The sequence below is a fragment of the Stigmatopora nigra genome, unplaced genomic scaffold (genome assembly GCF_051989575.1).
Source record: "Stigmatopora nigra isolate UIUO_SnigA unplaced genomic scaffold, RoL_Snig_1.1 HiC_scaffold_25, whole genome shotgun sequence".
NCBI classification, from domain to species: Eukaryota; Metazoa; Chordata; class Actinopteri; order Syngnathiformes; family Syngnathidae; genus Stigmatopora; species Stigmatopora nigra.
The window spans coordinates 307,199-333,920 of NW_027551604.1; the positions used below are offsets into that span (position 1 = coordinate 307,199).

Genomic DNA, 26,722 nt, shown 5'->3' on the forward strand with positions numbered 1-26,722 from the left:
GAACAAGGTGTACTTCCCGTCGCCACGATAACGCCGGCCCGTGTTGAGAAGTGGTCTCCCATCAGCCGTCCTCGAAAAAAGGTCGCATGAAATCCAAGGAGCTCGGAATGTTGATTTGAACCAGCGCCATCCCAAAACTTTTTGTACAATATTGCATAAGGAAGTGTGTCCTCGTACGTTCGTTTTTTATATTTTACGTAAGAGCTAAAATGATGCAAATAAGAAAATACGTTGATAGTCAAACTCATAGGACAATCATTGAGTTTCATGGTAAAAGACAAAAAAATGGCCACCAGAAATTGTCTCTGCATATTTTCCGCTTTTATTTCCAAATGTAAACTTGACTATTCCATGCATACGAGTTATGACAACATACATTGTTGAACAATCTTGTTATTTTTCCATATTTGCATAGGACATGGTCACAATATATGGTCTAACGTAAAAAAGAAAAAAAAAGAAAAAAAAAAGAATGCCATAGAAAGGTACAGCAGAGCAGCTAACACCAGCACACCTCTGCTGGCTTGGAATAGAACCCCCAACCCCCTCCCCCTGTTACTGTACATCCGAAATACTTTTGACTCGAGTCCATAGGGATTTTTGCTTTACCCGCAGAAAAATCAACAACGTAAAAACAGAAAAACGGAAACAAAACACCCCAAAGGGTGCTACCCGGACATTTCGTCTCCGGACATTTTGTCGCCAGAAAGTTGGTCGAACCTTAACCACTTTTAAAGAAGACAAAGGAAATTCAGATAGTCTTTATTAAAGAAAATAAAACTGCAAAAAATGGCTCAATAACACTAACATTTGTGTTTGTGTGGTCAAGTGAGTTTTTCCTGTTTTGTTTTCTTTAATAAAGAATGTCAATATCCTTTGACTTCTTTTTAATAAAATTCATAATAAAATTTTATTTTTTGCCTTTTATTTTAAAAAAAAATTATTCGCGAGTCTGGTGACGAATTGTCCGTTCGACAAAACGTCCGGGGACAAAACGTCTGTTCGACAAAACGTCCGTTTGACAAAACATCCGGTCACGCAAATGGTAACCTTGAGGTTTAGAGGAGAATGTACTGGCCGTAGCTGAGTGGACAACCATTTATTTACACGTGACATTAGAGTGATGCCGGTGGGCGGGATAAACGGGGCGGGGGAACGGCGTTGGATGATTGGACGAGGTGGGCGGAGACGGGAGCGGCACCCCCGGACTTACTAGCACAGGCAACTGATGGTGACGGACAGACGGAGAAGGAGAGAAACAAATATATCAACGAACGTACGCGAGGTATCCACGAGAGAGCCACATTGCACTGAGGACAAAAAAAAAAGGGAAGGAGAGGCCCAATGGGAGCGGTCGCAGCGTACGTACGTCCCTCCCTCCCTCCGCTATTTGAAGATTGTAAGAATGAAAAGGTCCACGATCAAGCCCCGCCTCGGCCCAACCAATTACTGCAAACATTCATCTTTTCCCTTCATAGCTTTTGGTCACGACACACACACACGCAAAAATTACACTACTCCATAGTCTTGTAAGGGGGGGTTGTTTGCTATAAGTTATATATTTGTCCTTGACTCTCGAATCTTTTGTTGATTTTTAATTGGCTCCCCACCAAGACACCAGCCCCTCCTTCCAGGTGACAAACACATTCCACCTGGGAAACCACTAAAGCAACGTACCTTGCGCGCAGAATTCAGGCGTCCATGCAAACCCCCCCAAAAAAACTAGACCATTGGTGTCAAAGTGGCGGCCCGCGGGCCAAATGTGGCCCGTCGCATCATTTTGTGCGGCCCAAGAAACTAAATGATTATTTAAGATCAAATTAAAATGAGTATAAATGTATATTACATTTCCTGATTTTCCCCCCTTTTAAAATCATCCATTGCAAATTTTTAATCACATTTTTTTCTTTTGTTTTTTGTTCAAAATTAATTTTGTAAAATCTAAAAATAAATAGACAATATTTTCCGTTTTCCACTTGGATCTGGCCCACGTGAAATGTCGTTAACGTTAAAGCGTCCCGCAAAGCAACCCAAATTTGACCCTAGACCCCCTTTCCCCCCCACCAAAAAAAAAAAAAAGCCCAACATGGCTTCCACGGAAGCAGCGACTTTTCAATCCTTTGGAATGCTCGGCTTGGTCCATTCAAAAATCCACCAGTGGAAAAAAAATAAGAATAAAAAATAATAAGCCATTTTCCACGGCCTGGCTAACAAACAGCAACCAAAAAATGAAATTAAATAATGAGAAGCTACACAACTAAAAGGTTTAAAGCAGGAATAAGTTGACCTAGGAAATCAAATATGCACATTTTGCGTCATTAAATCCTGTACATGTCACAAAAGCACTTTAAAAAAAAAAAGCTGTACAATGTGTGATAGTAGCTATTTCCCCTTTTGCGTGTTTTGTGTGATTTTTTTTTTTTTTGCGTGTTTTGGCACACAGTTGCATCCATCAACCCTGTACTTGTACTGACATCAACAAAGTAGTCCGTATTTATTATTTTAATTTGCAGTTCTATTAAGCAGATGTGCGGTCCAATTCAACTGACAGCCGCTCCTCCCGTTCATTTTTTAAACATTTATTAGCGTGATTATTCAATGTATTTTTTTTAAAGATGCACAGATAGTCGGCGTATGGCTGGTTTTGCACGATTTTTGAATCAAAAGCACGTAAAGAACCCTGACATGTTGTTCCCGTATAGAAAAAAGCAAGCCGGCCATTTATTTACAGACTAAAACCAAGAAATAATCCGCCATTTTGTTGCGCTACTTGTCAAGCAGAGGCCATTTTGGGGAAAAAATACCAACGAGCGATATCTGTACACGCGTTTATATACACAATTAAATGAAATAATATCATTTAGGAGTCTATGGAGCTTTGTTGACGTCCACAAGCGTTCATTTGATGAACTAAAAGAGGCGGAAATGAAAATAGAGTGTCAGGTCAGGAAGTCCCATTCGTTAAATGTCGATGAAACATTCCAAAATTTTTGAATTGAAAAGGAAATGCCTCCAAGTGCTGGCTGGCTCTTTATTTATGTATTTATTTGAACAACAAACTCTTAAACACCTCGTTTTTCCCAATTCATTTCTTTTCTGAACCACCAAATCGGTAGCCAGCCAATCCCAGAGCAGGAGGAGACAAACAACCAATCACACTCTTGGCCAGGGACGATTTAGCTTCCAATTAGCCTAGCATGCATGCTTTTGGCATGTGGGAGGAAACCGGAATACCCGGAGAAAACCCTCACAAGCCAAACGTGCAAACTCCACAAAGTGAGGAACGCCTGGAATCGAACCCTCGACCCTCGAACTGCGAGGCCGACGTGCTAACCGCTCGCCGGCCTTTAACCAAATACCGGAAGCTCATTGGCTCTCGTCGGGGGCCATGAGACGTCCATCACCACCGATGAAAGTTGAGCTTCAAAGAAAAATAACCAAGTCCACCCGTCCAAAAACGCCTAAAATTGGTCATAAAAAGAGTACAAATGTACAAAATGGTGGCCTTCAAGTAGTTTTGAGCGAATGAGCTAGCAAGTGTGTGGACGGAGGGGATGAAAAGAGGTTTTTAAGGGTTATTTAAGTGGCCAAATGCAAAGGGGGCGGGGCTTGTGTTCCGTGGCACCGGCCAGCGGCGCCGACGCGTCATTCCGTAGCAACCTGAGGTAATTGTGCCGTTTTATGCCCGTTAAAACGTGCCTTCTTAAAGTCATCCCGCCGTTGAAAAAGCTCCCTTTTTGTGGGTGGCGGTGTCGTCGTACGTATCTAAGGGTGGTTTTGTCTCGGGGGCGGAGCTAGTTGGCCGCTTAGCTGGCTCTTTGAAAAGAAAAATGGCCGCCCGGGTGGGGGCCACCACCACGGCCACAAGGCCCGCCATTCATGGACGTACACCTGCCGGAGTTGTTAACATGCGCCGGGGGAGGACGGGCAAGGCGCCGTTCGCCATGGCAACCGCTCTTTGGGTGGATGGGATGGCGTCCTGCTTCATTTGGAAGCTCTGCTTCTTTTTAACTCGACTCCACGCCATTTCCGATTGGTCAAAAGGCCAGAAAGCAGCTGTTTAAGAAAATTCCAAAGCGTGGGCCGCCATTGATGGCCAGCAATGTTTAATTCAATTGCGTTTAACATTGTTTTCAGCATGGCGGCTTCTTGTTTGTTGTTCAGTTCCACTTGATTTTTAGGTATTTCTTGTTGGTTTTGGGCCATTTTATCGCCATTAGGGGCGCAATCCCTATTTCTGTTTTTAATTCACTTGAATTTTGATAAATTGTATGTATAATTGTATTATTCTTAGAAAAAATATATTTAAATGCTTGATAATCCATGTTTTTATGAAAGGATCAAACATAGTCACTCGCTCTATAAGGTCTCAAAGGTCAACTTTTACATGACTGAAGAGGGCAAAAGGTAGTAGTAGTGGTATGATTTTAAGCCCCTCCCCTCCATTTTGGGAAACAAGCTGATACAAGGCGGAAAGCAGGGTGTCCTTTTCTCAAATGTGGATAAACCTGTCTATTTTTCTTAGGAAGAGCCTCTTTACCGTCTGAACGTGGCAGATAGCCAGCTAGCTCCGCCCACTTTTCAAGTCTTTCGAAAGTGACAGCGAGAAAAAGTCTCAAAAGGACAGGTAGAGCCAGACCGGCCACATATTGTCGTTTGTTGTTGTTATTTTTTGACAAAGTTTGCCATTTTTAAAGGGTCACTCGTCATTTTGTAGAGTACATTTTGTTTTGTTATTTAAACAGCTGCTTTCGAAAAGTATGTCCATGACCCGACTGTGGAATGGGGAGTGTTGTTTTGTAGAAGGGAGGGTTGGCTGGCAGCGCTTCAAATGAATTGGACGTCTATGGCGGCGGATCGCTTCATTTCGGGAAGCCCACTTTGGAAAATGAAGAGTGCAAATGTGTGTTGAGTGGAAGGCGGAAATGTCACCCGTTAAGTGTCTCTGTGTGTGTGTGTAGGTGGGTATGTTTCTCTCCCCTCGTTAGCACTAACGAGGCCATCCCTGAGCGGGGCGAAAAAAAAGTCAACCTGTGGTTGAACTTCAGAGTAAAGTGATGACTAGTATAGTATTGTGCACTTGATGCCAAGTATTGTGGTGTTCCATCCTGAGCTTTTTAGACCATAAGTGTGTGTGTTTGTGTGTACCCTTTCGCGTCACCCGTTTTACTCAACAACAACAACAACAACAAAAAACAATGAAAGACAAACAGTTTTGATGAGACTCATTGAGCTGGTCCTTCTTTCTTGTTTGGTTGTCGTACGTCAAGAAAAAGTCCAAATGTGTGCTGGACAATGTCAACGTTAGCATGTTAGCTTGTTTGACCTTCTTTCTGATAGCATGGCGCCGCTCGTGGCGCTAAGTAGAGTTCTGTACGGTACACCGCGGCCAGGGCGGGATTTAGTCCATAAGGGAGGGGGTTTCGATCACACGCTAAGCGTTAGCGCGCCGGCTTTAAGGCGAGTCGGCGGGGCTGAGGGCGGGGCTAGAGGCGTCCGAGCGGCTGTAGTCGCTGAGGGAGCCCGGACGCGGCGCCTGGCCCGCCATCCCCGCCAGTCCCGCCTCCGGTCCGGGCCCCGCCCCCACCTGGGGCCTCTTGAGCATGCCGGGCTGGAAATCGGAATGGCGGCGAGCGTGCTTCATCAGGTGGTCGCTCCGCATGAAGCGTTTGTCGCACAGCGGGCAGCCAAACTTCTTTTCGCCCGTGTGCGTGCGGTAGTGGCGGGCCAGCTCGTCCGAGCGGGCAAACTTCTTACTGCAGTCGGGCCACGTGCAAGGGAATGGACGCTCACCTGCGTAAAGGGGCGGGGCAAAAGTGGAGACCTCGTTAGTTGGGGTGTAGCAGTACGTCGGATCTGGGCCGATATTTCAAGGTATTATAATGACTAATAGTGCAAAAAACTCGACAAAGACAACTTTAACGAGGTGCAGATATTTTGCGTTGTCAATTATATTCACATTTTAGCTCATAGTTCATATGATAATGTCTATTTTATAATGACATCAGGAGGAAGACCATATACTTGCATTTCATTGGCTAAAATACGTTGCATTCCGCCAATGTATAAAACTATAAGATGTTAGCGTGGCTGAATAGGCCACTTGCAATTGTGGCCACACCCCTTTTCCTGTGTGTAACTATCCATGGCTTTACACATAGGAAAGAACAATAACCCCGCCCCCCTTCATCGGGCAATAAAAGTGGGCTTTGACACAAATCTACTGAAGCCCAGATGGTACTATTCCTCCCATTGTAATGTGGAAACGCTGTGCTTGAATACCACCCGGTTTTCACTTGACGACGACGACGATGAGTCGAAGTCGCCAATGGCCAATTTCTTTGTGTGGTGCTTTCCCTCAAGGAAGGCCGCCATGGAAAGAGCGGTGACGTGACCTCATGCTGGCAGAAAGCAGAAGTTGGTAGTGGCTGTAGTAGCCCCGCCCCCTCCCTTCCCTTCCCTCCCGCAATATTGCACGGCAAAAAAAAACATGCGGGCAGACAGAGCAAGTCTAGACATTGCGCTTGACGATCTGCCTGGCTGCTGCCGCCTGGCCGCCGCCCCACCTCAGCTGTAGGCAAAGCAAGCCACTCAGACGTTCCCATTTGCGCTCCCACGGGTCCCACAGCTCATTTACTAGCTTAGTGATTCCGTTCCAATGTTGACGTAACGCCGCTTCTTCCGGGTAGACTAACTCTTTGGTGGCATGATGCGCTCCCTGCCTCTCCCCGTCTTGTGTTTTCTTTCAAATTTAATTGCGGAATGGTACACACCATGGCTACTACTATCTCATGAATGAGCATCGTGATGGTCTCATTTGATATGGTATTAGCAAGAGAAATAGCCAGCGCAGCATTCCGCCTCTCCCCGTTCGACTTAGTTGGACTACCATCATCGTCAGACATGTTTTCTTTCACGTTTAGTTGCAGAATAATACTCACGATGGCGAGTATACTATAGCGCTAATCTCATGGATGAGCATCGTGATGGTCTCCTTTCATATCGTATTAGCAAGAGGAAGAGCCCAGAACAGCGAGAAAAAAATAAAGATAAACTAAAGAAAGAAGACCATTCCAGGCTCAGTAACCAGTGTAAGAGATCCAATAGCATTAATATTTAAGCAGACACTTGAGAGATGTCCCCAAGTCCTATAGGGTGACCGACCATGTGTCAGATCTCCAATGGCGACCCGACCTGTGGTGACGCTTCCAATGGTTTCGGACTCCAGATTGACACTCTGGTTTCCTCCCATATCCCAATAACATGGATGCTAGGCTAGCTGGTGTTGAACAATATAAGTTGCCCAACTCTTGCTACGATTGGTTGTCTTTTGTGTCTTTGTGCCCTGTTTATTGGCTGGCTGCCAATTCAGGGTGTCTGCGCCCCCTGGGATAGGCTCCAGCACCCCGCTACCTTTGTTGCCTTTCCGAACATGAATGAATGCATGCATGTAATTTTCTATAGCATGGGTGTCAAAGTGGTGGCCCGAGGGCCAAATCTGGCCCGCCACATTATTTTGTGTGGCCCGAGTAAGTAAATCATGACTTTTTGTTTTAGGATCAAATTCAAATGAAGAGTGTAGATGTATATTAATTTTCCTGATTTTTCCCCCTTTGAAATCAAAAATATATTTAAAAAAAAAGCTAAAATAAACATTATTTTAGATCTATAAAAAACTGAATATTCAGGGCTTTTAATCCAATAATTAAAAAAAATGTTATTGCGGCCCCTGAAGCAACCCGAGTCTGACACCCTTGTTCTATAGCGTTGAATGTAATAGTTGTGGTGACCTTTTCACCTTAGCTTTTGATTGGCTAAAAGCAAGGCCCGTTTGTCATGACGTGGCCTGTTGCACGACCGCTTTGTCATGTGGACTAATGCCATTAGAGTAGACAGTAATCTTAGCTTTTATGCACCCTATAAGGCCCGTCCGTGTGTGTGTGTGTGTGTGTGTGTCTCTCTAATACACACACACACACACACACACACGCGTATCCTGCACAAACGCAGATGGGTTGTCCAACCACTGGCGTCCTGCCAATTGTGGGCGTGGTTGGCCTTTCTCAGAATGTGTCAACGGGTACCCAAACGCGGGTCGCCACCCAAGCAAATTTACCCGACGATAGCACGGTGACCCATTTACCCGCCCAAAAAAAAAAAAAAGAAAAAAAAAAAGAGTTCCATCACGTGACACCTGCCACTCTGCCGTTGGGGGACAACGAGCGGCGTGATTATGTCACGGGGGCCGCCGTTATATAAGCGTTCCTTCTGGGGCCACTGGGTCACCAAGTAAGGGGCTTATCTTTCTCCTCCCCCTCCGCCCCTCCCCCCACGTCCTGGGCTCGCGGGAAGGGTTAAAGCCGAGTGGCCAAGATCTAATCGCGTCTTTTGACGCCAGCCAGCGCACCAGGGCTCGCCGCGGTCTATAGTACGTACGTATGGTAAAAAGGGGAGCTGATAACATTCCCCGTGTCAACTTGGGCGTACGCGCGACACTCAAAATGAGACCAATCAGTAAACGTCAGCTGGGAAAGGCAAAACGCCACCCGATATCTCTCTGTAAATCTCAGAAGAAAAGACAAAAAGTCCACCGGTGTCAAAGTGGCGGCCCGGGGGCCAAATCTGGCCCACCACATCATTTTGTCTGGCCCAAAAAGTAAATGATGAGTGCCAACTTTCTGTTTTAGGATCAAATTCAAATGTCGATTATATATGGATATTATTTTTCCTGATTTTCCCCTTTTTAAATCGATAAGTGTCATTTTTTAATCCATTTTTTCTGTTTTTAGTTCAAAAATACATTTTGTAAAATCTAAAAATATATTTAAAAATAAACCTTGTTTTAGATCTATAAAAAAAACTGAATATTCAGGAATTTAAATCCATTTATTTAAAAAAAAGAAGTAAATATGCTATCTTTGATGGTCCGGCCCACCTTGCCTCAAGTTGACGTTAACGCGGCCTGTGAACCAACCCGAGTCTGACACTCTTGCGAGTCTAGGTACCCCTAGTTTCTTTCCACATCTCCAAATCATGTACGATAATCGTAGGCTATATTATTACTAGCTAGGATGACTGTTGGTCTAGTCGTGTCCTGCGATTGGTTGAACAGCGTTTGAGTTGTCCACAGTCGTCACCGGACTGAGTGTCCATATTCCCGTGCGGTGAGAACGTTCCAGTTTTTGTCAGATTGCAAGGCGTTCCCGGAGCGCTCCCCCCCGCTGGGAGGCGAGCTGCCGCTATTGTTCGCCAGCTGACGGCTCGCTATGAGGCGGCGATGGCGGCGGCCTATTGAGCGTGGCCTCTCTCGTGGCCACGACGACATATAATAGAGCTCCGTCTTTTTGCAGCACCTGACCCCGCCCTTTGTGGCTGGTGTTTTGTGAAAGAAAAGAAATGTTGCGGGATTCAGCCAACAAAACATTTTTTTGTCTCCCGACCTTCTGATATATGGCGTCTGAATATTTAGATTTTTTTTTTTATAAATTGATTAACATCCCTGAATATTCCGTTTTTTTATAGATCTAAAACAAAGTTTATTTTAGCTTTTTTTTAGATATATTTTTAGATTTTACAAAATAATTTTTGAACTAAAAACACAGAAAAAAATGGATTAAAAAATGACAATGATTGATTTAAAAAGGGGAAAATCAGGAAAAATAATATCCATCTATAATCTGCATTTGAATTTGATCCTACAACAGAAAGTCATAATTTACTTTTTGGGCCGCACAAAATGATGTGGCGGGCCAAATTTGGTCCCCGGGCCGCCACTTTGACACCTGCGCCCTAAAGGGATTGAACCCTCAGCCCCTTCACTGTAAACCCATTTGCCCTAACCACTTGAAAACCGGCCCCAAATCTCTTTCTTAATATTGTTCTTGCTTCTTTACACGATTGTAACTACTTTTGTCATCGTTTCTAGTATTTTGTCCTGTTTTTTTTTTTGTCTCGTCCTCCCTACTATCTCCTTATTGATTTTTTTTTTGGGGGGGGGGCGTTTTAACATCAACCTTCACAAGATGGAAATTAGCCTTGACTATAATCTTGAATATGTTCATTAGTATTTGTGATACTGACATTTCTGGCGCATGATGTCATCCCCTGGCTCAAGATGGCCGTCGGCCAACGACCGGCTCATCAAATTCCCTCAATTAGCTTGAGTGGCCACTCTCGTTCAATCTTGAGTACGTTGTAGCCGCACTCTCCCGTCCTCTCTTTTCCGTCCCGCTTAACTAAGGACACGCAAACAGTTATTGCGTGTTTTTACGGCGTAGCCGTTCGAGGCAGTTTTTGGGCGCCCATTTTGAACCCGTGGGAGTCCAAACGCCGGCTCGTTTGCTTGGTGGAGTCTGAAATTGGGACTCACGTGAGACGAAGGGCCTTGGAGAACCCTGAAAGAAGGAACTGTGGGCGCTGCTTGATAAGATGCAGACAGATAATGCTGTCCTTGCGCCTGGCAGACGCCGTTTCAAAACAACTACGCAGATGTGCTACTTTGTTTTGGACGCTACATGGCCATGGCATTTTTATCTGTACCACTCAACAACATCAAATAGAGGCCCTTAAAAGACCTGTTAGCTCAATGCTAAAGTTCACTGAAAAACGCTATTGGCGCGCTAGCAGAAATGAGCATCTTGTTTCAGTAATGACCTCTTCATTTTAGATATAATATTTAGATTTTTTTTATGAATGGATTAAAAGAACTAGATCAAAATAAATGTAATGTCACCCCTTTCCACGCCGCAAAATGTTCCAAAACACCAGATTGGCTATCACTGACAGTGCCTAATCCGTAGTGTCAAACGGTAAAATGGATGCTATGTCCCAAAACATTGACGTGGCCCCGCCTTCTTTCAACCGAGTACCCCGTCGTCCCCACCCGGATTTCCACGTGCCACCCAAACGCACGCACATTCTGTGATTTACAGTTGCGCCACAACGCAGGGACACGCCCTTTACATACCATAGTAAGCACATACGAGGCCCTGCCTGCAAGAAGCCAACCATTCCCTATAGTTCCAGAGCACCGGTGTCAAAGTGGCGGCCCGGGGGCCAAATGTGGCCCGCCGCATCATTTTGTATGGCCCAAGAAAGTCAATCATGATTTTCTGTTTTAAGATCAAATTAAAATGAAAAGTATAGATGTATATTACATTTCTTGATCCCCCCCCCCCATTTAAATCAATAGTAGTCATTTTTTAATCATTTTTTCTGCGTTTTTAGTTCAAAAATCATTTTGTAAAATCTAAAAATATACTTGAAAAAAGCTCAAATAAACATTGTTTTAGATCTTTAAAAAGCAGAATATTTGGGACTTTTGATCCAGTTTTTTAAATCCATTTATAGAACAAAAAAAATGTAAATATTCTATCTAAAATGGTCCAGCCCACCTTAAATCAAATTGACGTCAACCAACCCTAGTCTGACACCCTTGTTCCAGAGCATTTGTCTTTGAGTCCAACCTTGACCAAGCCCCCCAAAAGTGTCCGACGAGACCCCGTGAGCAACCTGGAGGGTGGCCCTGTGCCTGTGACGGCCTCCGAATGTCCCCTCAAGCGCTAATCAGATAAGCCTTAGATGCGGCTGAATAAATGACCTAGATCCACGGAGGGCACGGACGGCCAACACGTAGCACAAGTCACCCCACCCCCAACGTGGCTCGTGGCTTTTAGAAGGGCGCGCGGGTCTCAATCCCCTTCTCCCCGCCACCGGTAACGAAGAGCACGCCACGGCACCTGTTTTCTTTCTCGGCCCAAAGGAACAGAGTGGCTTTTATAGGCCTAAACGGGCGCTACGGCACCCCCGAGAATACACCATCCTGTGCCAAATTGAAAGCGGCCTCCGATGACAGGAGCCTTTGTGTATTTGGCGCACGCTCGGCCGCTAAATCGCCGTTAAGCCGCCGCCCACGTTAGCCCAGAAATATTACGCTAGCTCGGGATAGCGTCGCCACACGTGTCACGCGCCTTTTTACGGCGGGGCAAAAGAGCACGGCGGGATCGGGATGGGGGCGGCCACGTTAGCCACTTCCACTTTGCTTTTATTTACATCCTGGGGATTTAGCCAGGGATTAGCCGCTAGCTTTTTTTAAACATTTGCTGGCACGGAGTTGCCCAAACAATCGCGTGTCGTCGGAAGAATGGCTCAAGTTAGCAGTAGCTGCTTTTGACCTCATTTAACCTGCTTCCCAAATGTGGGGAAGGTATTATTTAACTCAAGGAGCGGTGCATATGGATCAAGTTTACTTTTTATTAAAAAGCCAATGCAGGATACTTGGCCAAAGAAGCAAAGTCATCTTGGGAGGCGACCGTTCAAATACAATTTCTTACACCAAGGCTGTCAGACTTGGGCCGGTTTAACGTCAACTTGATTTCATGTGGGCCGGACCATTTTAGATAGAATTTTTTTTTTTTTAAAGTTTTATAAATCGATGAAAAGAACTGGATTAAAAGCCCTAAATATTATTTTTTTATAGATCTAAAACAATGTTTATTTTAGATTTTTTTATATATTTTTTTAAATTTTACAAAATGATTTTTGAGCTAAAAACTGGGAAAATTGGATTAAAAAAATGACAATTATTGATTCAAAAGGGGAAATCGGGAAATGTAATATACATCTATAATCTTCATTTGAATTTGATCCTAAAACAGCAAGTCAGCACTTTTTCGGGCCGCACAAAATGATGCGGCAGGCCAAATTTGGCCCCCGGGCCGCCACTTTGACAAATGTGGTGGGCAGTTTCTACAAAATGGTAGTCCCCTATGGTAAATCAAATGAACAATTGAATTATTATTATTTTCTTTTTGCATAGTCACCATATCCTGCAACAAATTAGCAAAAAAACAAACAAACAATTTTTGCATTGAGTAGCCCTTTGTACCGCAATAAAAGGTAATTGATCACGTAAATTTCCAGCACATCCTGCTCTCAATCCCTTTTCAAAGTTGGCCATTCTATAAAATTGGCCCGACTTGAAGTCTACTTTTATTCTTCCTGAAATGGACAGTGTCACAATGGAATATTTTTAGGCGCACTAGGTCAAAGTGTGGCTTGATACTTCATTGTTAGATTGCCAGTCTTTGTTCAACTAGCGCTATCGCTAACGCTAACCCTATTAGTCCAAAAAATGGCCAACTCCGGTCCTGGATTGCGCGACTAGCATTCCTTATTTGCAGGAAACAGGAAACTGCCGTTTCTCCCCATAACATTGGCTCAAAATATCCGTCAGCTGGGCGGGGGAGGGGTTAACGCCACCATGTCAATGTGGACTTTGAACCAGACACATCCATCTCCGAGAGCCTACACTACGAGACCATAACAGCCAAAACAAACAGACTCAAGAGCCGTCGCTGTACTCAAATTTGACACCCTTGACCCAATCAAGACTCATTTGATAACTCCATAGACACTTTTGTACCTTATTTCCGTGACTACTTATTTAGCTCATCCTCCCGCATTGAAACACTGACTCTGTTAAAACCGCTAAAATAGCCGCAGTACATATTTCAGTTCTTCCTGTGTGGAAATTATGAGAAAAGCAAAAAAAACTAGACGGCGACATCCTGGCACTTTTGCCACTTTGTGTCCACAAATAGCGCCAAAGCTGGAATAAGCGCTTTTAAATGGGCGGAGCTTCTGGGTTGCCAGGTGCCAGCCCTTATTTTCCTTTTTTTTTAGGGAAGACAAAAAAAAAACCCTAATAAAAGCGGATGAGCGGAACCCCAGCAGACCACAAAAGGGGCCCAGACAAAACCTCAAACCAGCTGTAAAATATGCTATTAGGCGCTTTGTCTTGAAGAATTATTGACCCTGTTACTCCCGAAATCCCCCCCCCCCCCCCCCTCCCTTCTGGTCGGGCCATGCCAAGCATTTGTGAAGGAAGAACTCTTATAATATACTGTCATGATGGTCTTTTGTGAGGTGTGCTCAGCAGGGGGGGCGGGGACCAGGGGGCGGGGTTAGACAAGCCAGGCCGGCCGGGCGGTTGTTTTCTGAAGACGTAACTTGTAATGAGCTTGTCGTTCGTGGTCTTTGGAATATGGCGACGGTAATGAGGCGTGCTCCGAGTACAACGTGTACCCGCTAAGCAACCGCAATTGGAAAAGCCTCACCCACTTTGGGAATAGTTTTCACTCTGTCTTTCAAGTGGGATTGTCTTACAACCCAAATTTAAGACTGACATTTTATATTTGGTCAGGTGACCTGAAGCCAAGAAGTTCTCTACCTTGTAATATTCACATAGAAAAAAAATAACCGTGCCCAGTTAATAATATTGGATTAACCTCCAAAGATGCCGTCGTAAAAAGGCCCTTTGTAACCCGTTTCGACTGTTTATACCACAGGTGTCAAAGTGGCGGCCCGGGGGCCAAATCTGGCCCGCCGCATCATTTTGTGCGGCCCGAGTAAGTCGATCATGAGTGGACATTTTCTTTTTTAGGATCAAATTGAAATGATAGATATACATGTATATTAAATGTCCTGATTTTCCCCCTTTTAAATCAATAATTGCAATTTTTTACCCATTTTATTCCATGTTTTAGGTCAAAAATCATTTTGTAAAATCTAAAAATATATTTTAAAAAAAGTTAAAATAAACATTGTTTTAGATCTATAAAAATGGAATATTCAGGGCTTTTAATCCATTTTTAAAGTAAATAACGTTGACGTTAGCCCGCGTCTGCCAGCCTTGCCTTCACCCAACCAATCCCACGACATGTTCCTTCTTCTGATGCATTGCTACTGGCCTCATTTTGAATAAATCGTGGTAATTTTGTAGCCGGGTTTGCGCGCCGGCTCCCCTTTCCGTCGTCAGCTCTGCTAAACAAAGAGCGCAATGACGACGGCGTGGCGCTTTCCACAAGCGGGAGCGTCTGGTACTTGGCTCTCTTTGTCGGGAGGCTATAAAAGTGTCCCCCCACCCCACCCCTTCACCACCACCACCCACCCGGCAATTAGCGGTCGGCACCGAGTCCTGGGCCGGCCTCCAATCGGCGCGCTCTGGGCTCGATTGGTCGGGTCCGGAGGGGGGAGAGGAGGCAGACCGGAGCTGCTGCGCGAAAAGCACTGCAAGCAAAGCTTGGCTGGGGCAGCTCCCCTGAACTCGGATGACCCACATTCTGGGACGCTCCAATGGAATGAGCGCAGAGCTTGGTTCCTCTAGCAGATTAGGAGGCACGCGGCCATCGGGAGGCGCCGGAGCTTGCTCCGACCATAACGTGGCGTTGTCTTAGGCCAAGCTGGAGACGGTAACTCTCCGGGGGGCAATCGGCACGTTTTGGCGGCCCCTTTTACGAGCCGACGCCGTGAAAAGTGGCAGCCCACTATCGAGTTGACGTGAGAAAAGGGAGGTGCTATGTACAAAAGGCTTCCCTGGGCCTGTGTGGGTTTTCTCTGGGTACTCCAGGTACTCTGGTTTCCTCCCACATTCCAAAAACATGCATGCTAAGCTAATGCATCACTCTCAATGGCCCCTAGTTAGAATTAGTTTCCCCCACCTGATTCCTAAAGTCAACTGATATAGGCTCCAGCACCCTCTGTGCACCTTGTGACGATAAGCGGTTCAGAAAACGAATAAGGAAAGTGTCTGAGAAGGAAAGATGGCAATGCCGATTGGATTGTTTCTCAACCAAATGATCCCGATGGGCCGGCGACCAATCCCCGTTAGCCCCCACGCACGTTACCCCCCCATAAAATGCCTGCTTTGTTGACACCCCCCCACCTAAAAGTGGCAAGATGGCGGCTTTCGCCAAGCTTGAACCAACATAACGCCAGAATTGGCGCCACCTTCCAAGAGGAAATCTCGGCCATGGCATCCGTCACGGAGCCATTTGGCGCGCTCGTCAACAATGAGTTGGCACATCGTCGGAACGCCGAGCCGGGTGGGCGTGGCCACACTACCTCGTGCTAAAAGCCGCCTTAGCCTTCCAACACAATCACCTTTGTCAGATGCCCGTCTAAGTGGCGTTGACATTGTACGCGTGTGCCCTATAATGGGGGCTCATGTGGGAGGAGCCGCGGTGGGAGGGGCTCCCGCTTAGGGAGGAGGGGCTCGACAGGCTCCACTGCCGGGCGGGTCTGCGCTCAGCTAGTAGAGTCTGTTGCTGGCCAGATCAGCTGGCAGGCTGTCTGGCGGGGGTGTGGCACATCACAACAAAGGGCTGTGGGCACACGGCTCGCTTATCAAACCCCCTCCGTTCGATTCCCCCATCTCCATCCTCCAGCCCCAGCTTCCTACAGCACAAGCGTCCCAACTTTCCACCGCTAACCGTGCCATCGATCGGGCGTTCTGCTCATCGGACGGCAACGGACGTCCGATCCCGACGAAGGGATCGATCTACGTCACCATCCGTGGGAGTAGCGATCGGCTTAATGAAAGAAGGCGAAAAACAGAGAGCGGAAGTGCGCACGGTGTGCGGCTGAGCTTTGCGAGTCGCGAGTGGGAGTGGCACTAAAACGGGCTCCCCAGGTCCCCCGCCCACCCTGGTCGCTAAAGTTGAGCCAAGTTGAAGGGCGACCGTGAAAGACGGACGGCGTAAAAAAAAATGTTAGCCGGGCGAGACAAAAGTACACGTGCGACTGACCTGTGTGCGTCCGCAAGTGCGCCTTGAGGTGCGACGATTTGCCGTAAACTTTTTCGCAGCCCGAGTAGTGGCATCTGTGCTTTTTGGGCGGGGATTCCGGTTCGTGCTCGTGGCGACCCCGCGATCTTTTGCCCCTTTGTCTGGGGGACTGATCGGCGGTGGCGGTGGTGGTGGTGCTGGTAGGTGTGGCACAGTTCGTATCCTGGGTCAGGCCGCCCTGCTGCTGCTGCTGCTGCTGTTGTTGTTGTTGCGGGTTCGCCTCCTTTTCCTCCTTGTCCTCCTCTTCTTCTTCCTCGTCGTGAGGAGCGCTTTGCTGGTTAAAATCCGCCAGAATCCTGGCCACCACGTATAGGGAGGAGTTGTCCTTCCCGGCGGCGACCGTCGCTTCTTCGGGGCTCCGTCGGGCTCCGGGGGCGGACGGTTGATCCGGCTTCATCTCCCGGTTGTGGACGACCGCCCGACTGGACATGGAGACGAGACACTCTGCCGCAAAGTGATCCATGATGTCTTATGGGTGGGAAAAAAAGCAAACCAAAAAAAGCAGCCCCCCCACCAGCAGCAACAGCAACACCACCACCACCACCCACTATGACATCCAAAAGAGAAGGCGATGGCTTGTGCGCGTGGCGGTGGGGGGGCGGAAAGAACTTGTTCCGCGGTTCCCTTTGTGTGGAGGATCGAAGGAGGTGCTGCTTCTTCTTCTCCTTCTTCTCATCAGAGACACTTTGGGCTCCCCGTGTCCGCTTGTCCGAGTCTCGTCAAAAATAGCGCCATCCCGCGTGCTTCAACGCCATCAAAAGCAGACAGAAAGCGAAAAAACAAGCTCCAAAAAAGAAGAAAAAGAAAGAAAAAAAGCTTCCTGCGCTTTTCAGTGTGACAACTCTTGAAAGTTGCTAGCGTCAACTGGCGTCAGTCAACTGGCGTCAACTCCTCCTCCTCCCATGACTGCTTGCTCGAGACTCTCGCCGTTCCAGCATAGTGAGAGTGTATGTGTGTGTGTGTGAGGGTGAGGGTGTGTGCGCGTGAGTGAGTGTGTGAGGGTGTCCGCCTCTTTCGGAGAGCGCCTGTCCCCGCAGCCTGTATCCATGCTGGGGGCGTGTCCTGTCCTGCACCGGCATCGCGCGCGCTGCCGCATCGTCACCGCGCCACGCTCTCATTGGGTGCGTGCACGCGGGCGAGGGGGGCGGGGTCTTGGCGTGGGTTGCGTGGGGGCGTGCATTTGGCATGCATTGGGCGTGCATGCGGCGTGCGGGACCTCAAAAGACTCCAACGTGCACGCGCTTGAAAAAGTGTGTCCACAGGTTGCCGCTGCTGTCGCGTTTGTCGCGACTGTCGCGTCACCTCTGTGCTGACTTTTTGTTTTGTGGCTTTGACTCTCCGTCACGTGACTTTCATTTCTTTGCACAGTCCTACCAAATCGCCCAGATGAAACCGATTGGACGCCTGTCGTTGCGACTGGACCTGCTCGTCTACTGCCGGCCTTTCCGGTCAGTGTTACTCTCGACGAGGTTACGTCTATTCGTTTTCTGAATCACTTATCCTCACAAGGGTCACAGGGGGTGCCGTAGCCTATCCTACCTGAATCGATGGCCGGCCAATCACAGTGCACGGGGAGGCAAATAACCAAACAACCAAATAACCGTTTTCTCTTTCTCATGAGAGTCGTGTCAAAATCTGACGTCGTTGGTCGCCCAAAGAGCCAACGAGGAAATCCGCCGCGGTCGTATGAAGTTGTTTTTCTCACGAGTTGAAATCCCTGAGTGGGCGTTTTTCTCCAAAATGACGGCCACGCCACGGCTCGGGCGACCTTTTGACCTTGTGAAAGCCCCAGAGTGCGTGGCAACGACATTCACTTCCGGGGCCGTCTCGTTGTTTGTCGTAAGCCAGACTTTTTGAAAAGACAGGGGGTGGGGTGAGGGGGGGGGGGAAGACCATTTTCCGACCCTAACCCTATTGAGAGAAGAATAAGCACAGTCCAAAAGAGATGTACCGTATTTTCAGGACTATAAGGCGCACCGCATGATAAGGCGCACCGTCAATGAATAACACATTTAATTTTTTTTCCATATACAAGGCGCACCGCATTATAAGGCGCTCTGTCTATTTTGGACTTTTAAGTGCACCTTACAGTCATGAATATACGGTAATTTATCGTCCGGTGAGTTGTATTGTGCAGCCTTGCTCTTCCCCGAGTTCATCGGACGCATCCCGCAAACAAACGCAAGTTTTCCAGACGGGGTCAAGGGTCAGCCAACAAATACATTGGAACTTCTGAAGCGCATGTCAATACACACACACAAACGCAGTAAAAAGTGGCTTTTTCCACTCAAACATGGAAGCTGAACAAACACTTGTCCACATGCCAGATGTGGGCAGCCTGCGCTAAAACTCGGACTTAAAAAAATGCTATTTTCCGAGCTAACTTGAAAGAACTGAAGTTTTTTGTTTTGTAGAAAATGAGGGAACACGACACTCGGCGTTTCTTTTGCTAGAAAGCCCATCGTCGGCAAAAATGGAGCCCAACTCCGGATGTGATGATAATACTTCCATCCGGATCGATTGACGTCCTTTGTAATATCATCAAATGTCGTATAGTAATAATATTTATAACAATGGTACATTGGCTTTGTCATCATAATTGACTGGACAAAAGCCTAATTGTCATCATACTCAGAAATTGTGGATGACCAAATTGGTAAACTCTTCATATCGCATCTCCTTTTGGGAGTAATTCAACCCTGAAACGACACCAAACTGGAGAGCATTGAGCCACTGCACCTGTGAGCGCCGCCATCTTGGATCCTTAACACTTGGTGTTAGTGTTAGTAAATCTTAGTTGCTCAAATAATCAAGATTTTATGATGCTGAAATTGGTGATTTGGGTGGATGCATTGATTAGCGACATAACAATCCAAAATGCAAAAAAACGTAGACAATTCCTTGCTATAAATTTCCTAAAATCCATTTCAGACAACATGTCTACAATGCTTTTGCTTTGTTGTGATGTTGTTATTTGGTGTCCATCTTTAAACAGGTTTATGCTGACTCATTCCAGCTAAATTGAAATGAAATGGCCTGACTTCTTTGAAATGGTTGATCGGAGGGTGTGCACATTTTTGCAAACAGCTCCTTTCACTTATTTCCTTTTACTTCCTTCTTTAAAAAAACGGCAGATTGGGCGTTTCTCACCGTCCAAACCGTGTCGGCGAATGAGATCAATTGCTATTTTTATGACGTGGCTAATGTTAGCCAGCTCTTTCTTGTTTTCACCACCAATGGTGACAATTGTATAGAACAAGTTGGTTTCACTACTATTATCAAGCTTCTTTTGTGACTGTTTTGCTGTTGATTTGCATCAAAGTCATTTGGCACGGCATGGGAAAGCCGGCGCGGGCAAAAGAAACAAACGCTAAAGGATGTTAGCGAGTGAGCACCAGTCTAATCTTGCGATTTATTTGTCCCATTGTCTGTCTTTTGTTGTTGTTCAGCAAAGCTCTCTCATGCCGAGTGACACGTCGACTGCAGGCCCCGCCCACTGGGACGCCCGCTGACTAATGATGACTAAAAGTGGCAAACAAAGATTTTGGTTCTACCTGCCTGGAATGGAAAAGAAAATAAGGTAAGGTCGAAACAACCCACGTGTCAGTTGTAGCCAAAAACAAACTGTGGTGTTTTCCTCATCGTGACAAAACGATTCTGGGCGGTGACGCCGAGGTGAGGGCGAGGTGTCGGAAGGGTGGTTATCGTGCCAGCTTTCGTGAGTCAGAACGCAGACAAGTTCAAACCACGCGCTATGATGTCAGACTCGGGTTGGTCCGTGGACCGCTTTAACGTCAATTTGATTTTATGTGGGCCGGACCATCAAAGATAGAATATTTAGATTTTTTACCCTGAATATCCAGTTTTTTTATAGATATAAAACAATGTTTATTTTGGCTTTTTTTAAATATATTTTTAGATTTTACAAAATGATTTTTGAACTAAAAACAGAAAAAATGGATTAAAAAATGACAACGATTGATTTAAAAGGGGGAAATCATGAAATTTAATATCCATCTCTACTCTTCATTTGAATTTGATCCTAAAACAGAAAGTCACCATTCATTATTGACTTTCTTGGGCCGCACAATATGATGCGGCGGGCCAGATTTGGTCCCCCGGCCGCCACTTTGACACCAGTGCCATAAAGTCTGGCCCGCCCACCCGGCCGGCCGCCTCCGGAAATGACGTAGCGCTTATCGCTAACTGCTCACGTCACGCGACTGACGGACAAAGATGATTTTAAAGTCGTATTACAAGTTGAGACAAGCTACAATTGACAGGTCGTCCAAAAATAGCTTGTTTGTTGTTCTTAATTAAGGATCATGTCTTCTCATTCACTGAAACAAATCGGAAGCAGTTAACGTAAATAGGATAGCCACTTTAACATGGCTAATGGAGAAAAGTCTTTTTTTAATTGGATCGATAAAACGGCAGCTAAAAATAGATATTAGCATATTCCATTTAGCTTAAAACAGAGTTGTCAGTGTAATTTTTTTTATATCTATATCCAAAAATAGGCAACAATAAGTCCGGAATGAATTCATGCAGCGATGTAAGAAATGCAAAAATCCGTCTTGGAAGGTATTTCTTTGTGATCCGTCGCTAACAGACGAGCAGACGTTTAATTCCGCGCTTAGTTAATCTAATTAATCGGGACTTAGATATAAAGATTACATTTCATTCTGATCCATCAGCATTTTTGGTCAAAGAAGAAGAACAAAGTAAGCAATTGGATGCCTCGTTCAGGGACAGCCAAAAAATTGGAGAAAGAAAATGCTTCGTTTAGGACTGAGTTTCTCAATTAACACACGATTGCAAGAGCTAAGCAATATTTTCGGCAAATAGAAAAGCTCTTTTAGTTTGGTTATTATCTTAAAATCTAGTCATTTAACTGTGATTGACTGGTCTGAAAAGTCACATTTGTTACCGTTATTTATTGTGATAAATGTGCTCAATGAAGGCTTGAACTGAGCCTGATACTGCCATTGTACCCGTTCAAACGACAACAACATTGAATTGACCAATCAGTGGCCTTGTAGGGAATCCCATTCTTGTCTCCTTACCATTCGGATGACAACAACATTTCTAACAGTTTACAAAATTAAGATTTTTTATTTGTTTGACGGTGACTGAACCATTTAGAGCACAGGTGTCAAAGTGGCGGCCCGGGGGCCAAATGTGGCCCACCGCATCATTCTGTATGGCCCAGGAAAGTCGAGCTAAAATAAACATTGTTTTAGATCTATAAAAACGGAATATTCAATATTCAATCTAAATATTCTATCTAAAATGAAATCAAGTTGACGTTAAAGCGAGCCTTGAACCAACCCGAGTCTGACAGCCTTGATTTCTCACCACACGGTACGTTTAACGTACCCAGTTTAGTTTTAGCGATGCCCGCCTTGGGCCTGTGGGGCGGAGCCTAAAAGAAGGCCACGGCATCATTGTTCCAAGATGGCGTAGAGCGCGCTCGTCATCGGCGCCCCCGGGCTTGTCGGCGTTCGGCCGTACAACAGAGGCAGCCTTTTTTCGCCCCTATGTTAATCCCGGGCCGCCTCCCCCGCCTGGCCTGGTGCCCGCCCACCCCGGCCCACCACCGGCACGCCGCCACAAAGAAGCGGTGGCCCGTACGGACAAACCGTCACGGCTCGGTCCAAAAAGTGGCAGACAGATCAGCGCTCTGTGGCGAGTAACGGCGCTCTGGCGAACTCGAGCCGGGACCCGCGTCACTCCCGCGACCCGGGACTGGCCCGGTGACCCCGAGGCTGACGCGCGGCCGCCATTGTTCCCCCGCCCGCGGCGGCGGCGCGTGGGCTTTGTCCGTGCGCCACAATGCGGCTCAGAGTGAAGCGGCCACGTTTTTTGTTTGGGCCACCATTTACCGGTCGGCGGTGACCCTATTCACAACGCATTGATTGGCGGGGGGAGGGCCGTGGTTCTGACTTCCTGTCCTTGGAGACCATTCAACGGGACCACTTAGCTACTTCCCCTTTTGGACTACTCGTGTATTTTAGAAACAATCCATATTTCTCTTAATATCATTGAAACAAATGACAGTTAATACCCCTTCCTCCCCAGTAATATTTATTCACCGTATTTACTGGCTCATAGCCCGCATTTGTTGGACAAAAAAAATGAAGACTGAAAAAATGTGTTCTGTTGGTGAACCCGGTGAAAAGCCTTCTAGCGTAAAGTATTGAGTGTGGGTGGGTGGGTGGGTGTGTTTGTGGGTGCGCCTGGCCAGCATTTATGGGTGTGGGCGTGGTCAATTTGGAGTTGCGTGCGTGCGTCATCCTTCCTCAAAACGAAAGAGCCCTTCAACGTCTCCTTTCTGTTGAACTTTATTTCCTGGTTCCTTCCAAAAGTTCCCTTTCAGCAAGTTGACATTCCAAAGAGGGACTTTCCCAAAAATTCAAGTTGATCCACAAAGACTCAAAATGTCAATCCTGAGCAAGAAATATTCAAATCATGTCGTTTTTCAAATTTAACTCCCGACAAACCCTCCTCGTTCAAATAGTTTGGACGTTTATCGACGTCAATGGCAGCCAATATTTTCATGACAATATGGTCGCGCGATAATCTTTCCAAGACATTGAAAGCTATAGTGTGATATTATATATATTATATAGTATATTTAGATTTTTTTTGTTTTATAAATGGATTAAGAGAACTGGATTAAAAGCCCTAAAGATTCTGTTTTTAAAGACCTAAAACAATGTTTATTTGAGCTTTTTTAATCTATTTTTAGATTTTACAAAATGATTTTTGACCTAAAAACACAAAAAAATGATAAAAATTGTAATGATTGATTTAAAAAGGGGGAATTCAGGAAATATAATATACATCTATCATTTAAATTTGATCCTAAAACAGAAAGTCGGCACTCATGATTAACTTTCCCGGGCCGCATAAAATGTTGTGTCGGGCCAGATTTGGCCCCCGAGCCACCACTTGAACACCTGTGTCATTAGAAGAAAGCTAGCTGTATTGAATGTCCACTGAAGGCAACGCCCATGTCCCCACGTGGCCTCAGGTCGCAGGGTGCTTCCCCCCGAGTCAGCGAGTTCAGCGGTGGGCGTGGCTTCCCGTGGCTTCCCGTGGCCCCCGCCGCGGGACAAAGTCAACGCGGGGAAACGGCGGTGGCCGGCCGGCGTCTCCCCCTTTTCAAAAGGCAAATTCCGGCATCCCACGTGGCGACGTGGTGGTCGGCTAGCAACGTCGGGCAGTTTTTATCCTGGAATGACCTGGCGGTGGCGAGGCGAGAACATCCCGTTCGTGGGTTATTAATAGCTCTCCTTGCGTCACCCAACTGCCGCGCTGCTAGACACGCAACGCAACCCACGGAGCTACAAACTATGCCAACCACAAACATACTCACACACACCAAAAAAGAGCCATTGGACGTACGTCCTCCGGCTGCCAACTGGCGTGACGACACCACCCGTGACCCGCACGCCGCACTCATTGGCCCACATTCCATCCATTTGGACTGAGAGTTGTGGCCAGTACAAAAGGATCGGACGTTCATCTACGTCACGGGTGTCAAAGTGGCGGCCCGGGGGCCAAATGTGGTCCGCTGCATCATTTTTTTGTGGCCCGGGAAAGTCAATATCGAGTGCCAAATTTCTGTTTTAGGATCAAATTCAAATGAGGATTAAATTTCTTTATTTTCCCCTTTTAAATCAATAATTGTCATTTTTAATCCGTTTTTTCTGTTTTTAGTTCAAAAATCATTTTGTAAAATCTAAAAATATATTTAAAAAAAGCTAAAATAAATATTGTTTTGGATCTACAAATAAACTGAATATTCTAGGATTTTAATCCAGTAATTTTTAATCATTTTTTCTGTGTTTTTAGTTCAAAAATCATTTTGTAAAATCTAAAAATATATTTTAAAAAAAAGCTCCAAAAAACATTGTTTTAGATCTATAAAAAACTGAATATCCAGGGCTTTTAATCCATTTATAAAAAAAAATGTAAATATGATATCTAAAATGGTCCGGCCCACGTGAAATTGAGTTGACGTAAAAGCGCCCCACGAACGTGGACGTCAACTGTTACTCCTTTTGGACTAAATGCTTTGGGAAATGGATATTTTACAGGCAGACACCCTTCCCCCCCTCTTAAAAGCCGCAAAGGATTTGGAAGCGTGCACTCTCGGAGGATGGAGGGGGGGGGGGGTGATGGGGGGTGAATCTGTCCTCTGATAGGCTCCTTCCGGCTCTGACTCGACAGTAGTACGTACGTACGTAGGTGGCCTGCTGTCATGTGGAAGACAATGAGAGGGGAAAAAAAGCCTGCAATGTAAATATTTACGCCCGGGTCGCGTTACCCGTGAAATCATCTCATGTGTTCTGTATCTTGTCGTGTGCAGGAACGCCACACCCGCGGTTACGAGGTCAAAGGTCGCCTCGGACGACGTGTGAAAGAGGCGAGCCAAAAGGTCATTTCCGGTGGCGACTGCTTCCGTGTCAACCAAGTAAGTTCCAAGATGGCGTCCACCATCCACCCAGACAGTTTGGCTGTTTTTGTCCAAAAATATAGATGTTAAATAGTTGTATATGGCCTTTAAACAGTTTGGCTGATGGCACACATTTTGGGGGTTTGTGGGAAGTGTGGCGGTCCGCTTGACGAGTGGTTAGTGCGTCATTTAGCAGGTGTCAAAGTGGCGGCCCGGGGGCCAAATCTGGCCCGCCGCATCATTTTGTGCGGCCCGGGAAAGTCAATGAGTGCTGACTTTCTGTTTTAGGATCAAATTAAAATGAATAGTATAGATGTATATTAATCGATTTTTGGGTGTTTTTAGGTCAAAAATCATTTTGTAAAATCTAAAAATATATATAAAAAAACTCAAATAAACATTGTTTAAGATCTATAAAAAACTGAATATTCAGGGATTTTAATCCAGTTCATTTAATCCATTTATTAAAAAAATATTGGGCCGCTCATTTTGATAGATACGAACTTCAAAAAAAGACTTCAACGCTACAAAACCCCAAATGACATCCTCCCTAAAACTATAAAAGAGGATAAAAAGCCTGCGTCAATCATGGCGTGAAGAAAGTTGTTATTGGTGCATCACTTCCAGCTTAGAGGGGAACAACACACCCCCAAATGTTAAAAAAACACCAACCCAAAATGTTCTGGTTGTAATGGTAGGCAATTGACAATGCTTGACTTTCAAGTTCAAGTCCTCCTTTGATCAAATTCCCATCCCAATAAACATCCCACATCTGTTAAAAGGGCCGTCCTGACGTTAGCGTGTTGCGTTTGAACCCGCGACACCCCTTGAGCAAAGCCATTTTCGCGGAGGAAGTCGTTAGCCGCGATCTGGCCACACCCCCTTCCCGTCCACTTCCCCAAAATGGATTTTTGCTGACGAGCTAGCTCTTTTTTCGACAAGCGCTTGGCTTGGCTCCCCCAGCCCCTCCCCCCCCTTTGACCTCTGACCCCCGTCCCGGCCGTCACTGAGCCCCGGACGTCCGACTTTGGAGAGGCACGGAAGCAGCTTTTAGTCTTGACCTAGTTTGCTTCTAAAGCTCCGCTAGCTAGCGAGAGAGCATGATGACGGGGATTTTTTAGCATCGCTATTAAAAGATTGCGGCTTTACATTTTCGAATTGACTGTCACAGACGTCCAATGTAGTTGTTCTTTAGGCTTCAAAAAGGGAAATAAGCTTTTTCCTGTGGGCCCGACCATTTTAGACATAATATTTAGATATTTTTTAATGTTTTGATTGAATTATACTGGATCAAAAGCCCTAAATATTCATTTTTTTACAGATATAAAGTAATCTATTAGTAATAATAATCATTTGTTTTCTATTTCAAATTGATTTTTCTAAATTATTTTCAATATTTAAGTGGAAAACCTAAAATATTTTTATATATAAATGCTTTTTGACCTAAAAACACCCAAAAAATTGATCTAAAAAATGCAATTATTGATTTCAAAAGGGGAAAATCAGCAAATATGATATACACCTATTTTAATTTGATCCTAAAACAGAAAGTCGCCACTCATTGTTGACTTTCCCGGGCCGCACAAAATGATGCGGCGGGCCAGATTTGGCCCCCGGGCCGCCACTTGGACAC

At 45.8% G+C, this 26,722-nt stretch overlaps 1 protein-coding gene across 1 annotated transcript; it reads right to left on the bottom strand.

Moving 5' to 3' along the window:
* Positions 1-299: 299 nt before the first annotated feature.
* Positions 300-17,684, bottom strand: klf13 (Kruppel like factor 13). The gene is made up of 2 exons (XM_077711248.1): positions 16,587-17,684; positions 300-5,793 (listed from the first exon to the last, which is right to left on the bottom strand). Exons 1-2 carry the CDS (start codon positions 17,086-17,088, stop codon positions 5,456-5,458), a joined length of 840 nt encoding a protein of 279 aa, XP_077567374.1. The 5' UTR covers positions 17,089-17,684; the 3' UTR covers positions 300-5,455.
* Between the last annotated feature and the right edge of the window lie 9,038 nt (positions 17,685-26,722).